This window comes from Echinops telfairi, unplaced genomic scaffold (genome assembly GCF_000313985.2).
Source record: "Echinops telfairi isolate 266 unplaced genomic scaffold, ASM31398v2 ScPeMD7_7424;HRSCAF=8462, whole genome shotgun sequence".
NCBI lineage: Eukaryota > Metazoa > Chordata > Mammalia > Afrosoricida > Tenrecidae > Echinops > Echinops telfairi.
The window spans coordinates 8337454-8344218 of NW_022111324.1; the positions used below are offsets into that span (position 1 = coordinate 8337454).

The following is a 6765-nucleotide window of genomic DNA, read 5'->3' on the forward strand; positions in this document are numbered from 1 at the left end:
CCCCATGGGACTTTCACATATATTTCTTAAAGAGTGACATGTTCCTACTAGGTGGAGTTTATTTTTCCTTGTGACTCTGGTATATATATACATATAAACATTTTCAGATTACTAAATTAGGCAGGATTTGGTGGAGACAATAGCTTGGTGGAAACCTGGAGTGGGTGGAGGGGAAGGGTTGATGTGGTGTTAGAGAGTAGGGACGACTCCAGACATGTGCCTCACATCCCCACGTTCTCCACTGGAATGGCCTGCACTTAGCTTCTTCAACATGAACACGGGACAAAGCAATCACTATACTGTACTGTTTCCCTTCTGCAGTGTGAGTGATGACAGGGTCTTAAATCAATCACTAAGACACAAACATTGCTGGGAATGAGGAAGAGGGTGAATGGTGTAGAATCCAGCATATTCCGTGGCTCTTGGGAACGCATACTAGTTACTTCACAGAAAGAAATAGTGTTGCTTTAATAGTAAGAGGCAGATTTAACAGAGATTCGAAATATAATTTCCTCCTTCTCTAGCCTGAGAGAGGGTTCAGCGAAGACAGAGGGTGAAGGAAACTCAGGCTGAGAATTGAGAGTGAGCAAGATAGAACAGGGCGGAAGAAGGAAAGCAATGTCAGTAACACTGTTTAACTTCATGCTTAAGAAAACGCCTGGTGTTCCCAGCGACTCTCCCTACCCAATCGGACCACTATCTGCTTGTTCTCTGAGATACTTGATATCTGAGAAGCAAATACCAGTCCCGCCAACAAACAGAAAATCAGCACTCAGAAAACTGATTCGTTTTTGTCAAACCCTTAATGTTATCAGCGCTTTGGGGTCATTTTTGCTTTTCCTATCAGCAAAGTAAGATTGGTCTCTAAACTTAAATGTTTACTTCTTTTGGGCCATGTCTATTGAGGATGAATACTCTATGACCCACTCATATAGCTCACATTTACCATTTGAGCTAAAGACTCCATTATTTATGTAGTCAAAATCAAGTTGCCCGCCCCACTCCGTTACTGAATGCTGCCTCCCAAAGATGACTGTGTGTTTATGATACCACTCTGTGCCATTTTACTTTGCTCTTCTCTGCCACCCTTAGAGCAATTTGACATGATCTCCTTACTGCTTACTTGTGTGTTGCCTGTGTCTTCACAAGATGCACCCATGGGAGCAGGGACAAGGTGTGTCTTAATTAGTGCCTTAAACAATGCTTGGGATACAACAGACACTCAATAAGGTGCAGTTGTATAAATGAATATATATATGAATAAATGGCATTGGGACACCTGATAGATACGTGGTTTCCGGATTGAAACACCACAGGGAGATAGTTGAGAACTTTTCATGTTTCCTACCATGAAACTTCCGAAAACAACCCCATCGAGTCCATGTTTAAGTAGTCAAATGTTTTACTAAGAATCTACGATGTGCAAAGGACTGGGGATGGGATACAGAGATGTCGTCTCTTCCAGAAAGAAGATATGCGTTCTTCGAACAATCTGAGAGACCTTTAACTGGAGCTAGTTGCCCTTGGTTCTCTTGAACTTGGTCGCAGTTGATTTATAGCTTCATTTTGTTTTTCTGTTTGATTTTCTTCACCAGGTGTGGGGAGTGAGGTTCCAGCCAGGAGCATCTGTGTGAGTCTACACACCCGGCCACTGCCGGTCCAGAAAATCAAGTCCTACACCATCAAGGAGGGCTCCATGCGAGCGGTGATGTAAGTTTCCATCCACCGAAAGCTACACTGGGGGTAGGACCGTCTGGGAAGTCTGCTCAGCTCAGGAAAAATAAATCAGCACGCAGGACAACTTCCCTTGACCCAGTATCCCCTTTGTGCGTCCTTATGAACTATAGCTTCATACAGTGCCGCAGAATAAATACTACCCCCCAAATTGTGTTCTACTTCAGGACTACGTTTTGAGAGGGCAACCCCAGGTCAGGATTTTGTCACATGACCACACTGGTAAGAGAGGCATAGGGCTGGGGAAAGTATATCACCGTGCGTCTCAGCTGGCCTCACACGCCAAGACACGGTGTCAAAAAGTAGCCCGCATGGCATTGTTATCTTTCTAAGATGTCCTTTTCAGAAGGATCAGCCCTTTTCAAAATATGATTGCATGATTGCTGTAAAAATTAAATAAGAAGTCATCCTTTTAAAAATATATATCCACCATGCCTTTGTCAGAGTTGGAAAGGAAGTACATAATATTTGGACTAACCAACTCATGGTGACCTCATGTGTACAGACTGGAACTGAACTTTGTAAGACTTCCAAAGGCCAGCCCTTTATTCCAACCCTTTGGTTAGTAGCTGAGCTCTTAACCATTTGTGCCACCCGGGGAGACCATCACTGGACTGGATGACCTCAGATACATAGTTTTGTTATAAGATTTGGAAGCATATATGAGAAAAGGAACTAATGAATTAATGTGAAAGAGGAGCTGAGGATCACCTGCTGATATTTCTCTTTTATGTTAAAATCTATGACAGAAGTAAGCCGTTCATTGTGGTCTTGTGGTTCGGAAAGATAATTTCTTCCTGTAATTCTTACACAGTCTAAATTCATCTTCTGGCCCCGAGGCTTTGGGAATGTGGCTAACTCTTTCTTTTCTTTATGTTACAGTCTTATTACCAAGCGTGGCCTGAAAATCTGTGCTGATCCAGATGCCAAGTGGGTGAAATCGGCAATTCAGCATGTGGACAAGAAGGCTACAAGCCAAAAAAACATGACCCAGAGCAACTTTACCAGGCCCCAACAGTCCACCAACACTGCTGGGACCCTGACCAGCTAGGGACCTGCTGGCACTTTGTCCCTCTTGCTTGTCAGCCAGATCCTTTCCTTTACCAGCCATGGACTAAGTATTTACCGATTGAAAAAATACTGCAAGAATAAACTTCTATTTTTGTATTTTACTTTTAGGTCTTTTATGCTCATTTAGATGTTCTAATTAATAAATATTTATTATATATTAGGAGAAGAGTAATCTATCATTTATGTTCTATTTCTGTTTAAATGTTCTTCCCTTTGATAGCATCCATTATGGGAGAGATTCTGGCTAACGTTCATGTACATTCATCACTCTGGGGTTCCAGCTTCTAATGGCTTTTTCTATACGAGTCACTAGTGACTACTAAGACAATGACAGCAATTCAAGACCTAGTTCAACGCGTCTTCATAACAGAGCTCCAGTTATGGAGCGCAAGAGAAAATAACCCAAGTACCAATGTTTTCCATAATGAGGGTCCAGTACCTAAGAAAATGGCATGATTTGAGTTTCATCTCAAACATGTTCTCATACCTCCTTGTGTTTCATTTTGATCTGCTATAAAAGAAAACCAAAAACCAGACAGGGCTTATAATTCCTGTCTTTTTACCAGAATAGCAAATGTTAAACTTTGGATAGAAAGATGTCATATTCAAGGAGAAATCAATGTTTTTTAAATTTAGCAGTAATCTCTCTGTGTTTCTGCACCTGGCACTAGTCTCATTATGACAGGTCTGATTTCTTTGTCTACAAGTTTTTAATGCCACAAAGGTTGTCCATGGACCATTTTATGAACCTGATTACAAGTTGCAATAAAGTTTTAATAAATGTTTATCTGGTCCCTCAACAGCATGAGTACTAGCTCTCTTGTAGCCCCAGCTAATTATTGATATATTTAGTGTTTATGGCTCTACTGTCTAAAGCTGATGACACATTCTTCCATTTCTCTTGAACTGGACATAAGGGCTGATGTTGTCTTGGTAATTTCTTGATCGTTTCAAGGGAAGAGAGAGCACTAACTAGTGGTTCGTTATGAGTCAACAGAAAGTCATTTCAGAGGCTCACTGAGGGCAACCTGCCATAATCAGCTTCCTACTAGTTGTATAACTAGTGAACCAGAGTGGAAATCATTAAAAATAAGCCACCTAGACAAAGATGGAAATGCCTATTCTTTCTCAATCTATTCACCCACAATTCTTTTACAGCTGATCTTACAAAAACAAGTCTGAGCTAGGAATAAACTAAGTAGTTTATGAGGGGTGAAGATAACAAAGTTACAAAAGATTAATAAAATGTTTCCGGGATTAAGTTGTGTATAATATATGTGCGTCCCCAAAATATTTCACAGTGGGCTTCATGAAATAATAATAATATAATAGGTGGGGAAAAATTGCCATGAACTCATCTCACTTTCTGAAGAAGCAGGATGTGATGCCACGATTTTCAGATCCAATAGTTATAAGAACTTTGAACCAATTGGGCACTCGGAATTTATTTAGGCAGGAGCTAAGCATTCATCACTGTGGCTCACTGGATTTCAGTTCAAGGAAAAGTGAAGTCTAGGAAGAAAAGATCTCAAAATATTTCTGCTGTTATTTTTAGCGGCAGGGACTCCATGAGCACTGTAGCATAGCCTAAGATATCGATTTATGCTTGAGTTGCCCGTTTACTGGTCTGTCCTCCACATGAGACGGGATGAGGTTCAGAGATGCTATTCACATGAAGTTCCCAATGCCTATTGGGAGCACTGGTGGTCAACTAATACTTGTGGAATAATGGAGAGAAAGGAAAACACATTATTTCTGGTTTTTTTTTTAATGTATCTAAACTGATCTTATAGCACCAAATGAACAATAAAGAATAAGTTCAACAAAACAAAAATTTTTGGTGCTTTCCACAGGACAGGCATTATGCTAGGCATAGGATCTACCAGTATGGAGATGAGGACAAGACTGTTTTGGACATCCATAAGTCAAAGTCCAGATATATGACTACAATGTAATTCAGTGCCGGGTTTATTATTGATTTTGGTTTTCTAGTTGATTTGTGACTTTAAAAAGGCCCTAGCTTTGCAGAGTACAACCACTAACATTTGCAGCAAACCTCTGTAGTGCAGGATTTAAAGCAAGAATTCACAGATTCATGTTTAAGAAACAGAAACAACGTGGAGAAGAGAGTGGTTATTATCTTGTGGATTCCCCCCCAAATTTTCTGAACTACAGTATCATTATTAGTAAGAACTGAATGCCTGGAAGATATACCCTTCGCTTGAAAAAGCTTGTCATTAACATATTGTTCACTTCACTGTAAAATTTCTTGGTCAAAATTAGATTTTTGTAGTCATTTTTTAAAAACAGGTATTTGATAAAATTGTCCAGTGAAGCCTAGATGTTCATTATAATTTAACTGATGCAAATTGGAGCTATAGAGAGATGGAATGTTTTGCCACATGGTTATTGGGAAATTGGGACTTGATTCGAGATATTCAACTTTCTATGATGTCACAACTTCACAGAGAAGAGCTATTGTGTAAGGTTCCTCTTAAATGGGTCTAAAGATAGTTTTCTGAACATGCTTATATCATCTTATGATCTCAAAATGCTTAAGTTAAATTATAAATATCAGAAGGCTGTTTTATGGAAGGAGCTGTGGTGATGTAGTTGGCTTGCTAACTGCAAGGTCAGCAGTTTGAAACCACTAGCCAGCCATGCCTCGATAGAAAGACGGAGCTTTCTACTCTAATTAAGATTTACAGTCTCAGAAACTCACAGGGGCAGTCCTGCCATGTCCCATAGGGTTGCTGTGAGTTGGCATCAACTTGATGCCAGTGTGGCTTTTTGTTTGTTTGCTTGCTTTATTTTACAGCAATATTGAAGATGCAATTCACCTCTCTAGACTATATTGAGCAAGTACGTCTCATTTTTTTTTTATAACACACAAAAATAAAAACAGAAACAAACCCACTGCCCTTGAGGCTCATTGCTCTCCTACAGAGCATAGTAGAACTGCCGCAGAGGGTTTCCAAGGCTGTACATCTTCATAGAAGCAATCACATCTATTCTCCCACGGAGTGGCTGGTGGATTTCAACCTCTAACCTTTCAGTTATCAGCTGAGCACTTAACCAGTGCACAACCAAGGCTCCCTATTTCTTTCTTCTTTTTTTTTTATAACATGGGTGCCTTGGTGTAGTTGGCTACAAGTGGGGCTGCTAACTGCAAGGTCAACAGTTGAAACCTACCACGGAGAGGGAGAAAAAAGATGCTATCTAGTCCTGTGAAGGGTCACCGTCTTGGAAACCCAAGGGGGCAGTGCTAGGCTATGCTGTAGAGTTGGCTGTTAGTCAGAAGTGCCTTGATGCCGGTGAGTTTTAGGCTGTGATGTTTAAATAAATTTTAGGTAATCACGACGCTTTTCTTACTTTACAAATATTAACTCATGTAATCATATATAGAATGCATCCATTAAAGATGGAACAACTGAAGGATGACAAAGTTAATTTGCTTAGGCTCCTTTGGTGAATAAAATGACAGATTTGAACTTATGCAAACAGGATCCTATGTTTATGCTGTTGAGCACTATGTTATAGTGCCTTCCTTCCTCAAAAAGTCCATTTCTGTAAGATAAAACCCCTTTTTAAAAAAATCCACAAAACACTGATTATTTTGGTGTATATATAATACTTGTGTCTTGCCTACTTAGCTACTTCATTCACTCATGCATTAGTTCAGTAAATATTTGCTGTATACTATATGCCCCAAACTGAACTGTCTGATTTCATGGAACCACCTGCCCTTTCCCCCGAGGACTGGAACCATTCTTTCATGTACTCACTTAATCAACAAATGTGTGTTCTGTGTCTAAAGCATTCCAGATGTTTTCCAGGTGTTGGAATGCAGTCCTTACCTCCAAGCAGCTTGAAGTACACAGGGGCTGGGGGAACTTTTCAGCAGACACTTTCAGCACAGTGTAATGAGGACAGAAGGTCTGAGCCGTGAAGTGTGGAGAA

The 6765-nt window shown here is 40.2% G+C and overlaps 1 protein-coding gene across 1 annotated transcript; it reads left to right on the plus strand.

Annotated features, from left to right (window-relative positions):
* The first annotated feature begins 1149 nt into the window (after positions 1-1149).
* Positions 1150-2785, plus strand: LOC101650865 (lymphotactin). Its single transcript, XM_045297955.1, has 3 exons — positions 1150-1174; positions 1596-1710; positions 2617-2785. Exons 1-3 carry the CDS (start codon positions 1150-1152, stop codon positions 2783-2785), a joined length of 309 nt encoding a protein of 102 aa, XP_045153890.1.
* Positions 2786-6765: the final 3980 nt, after the last annotated feature.

Coding starts and splice junctions, on each gene's coding strand:
- LOC101650865 (XM_045297955.1), top strand. CDS start 1,150: ATGCACCCATGGGAGCAGGGACAAG. Junction 1,175..1,595: donor CCCATGGGAGCAGGGACAAG/GTGTGTCTTAAT, acceptor TTTCTTCACCAG/GTGTGGGGAGTGAGGTTCCA. Junction 1,711..2,616: donor GGCTCCATGCGAGCGGTGAT/GTAAGTTTCCAT, acceptor TTTATGTTACAG/TCTTATTACCAAGCGTGGCC.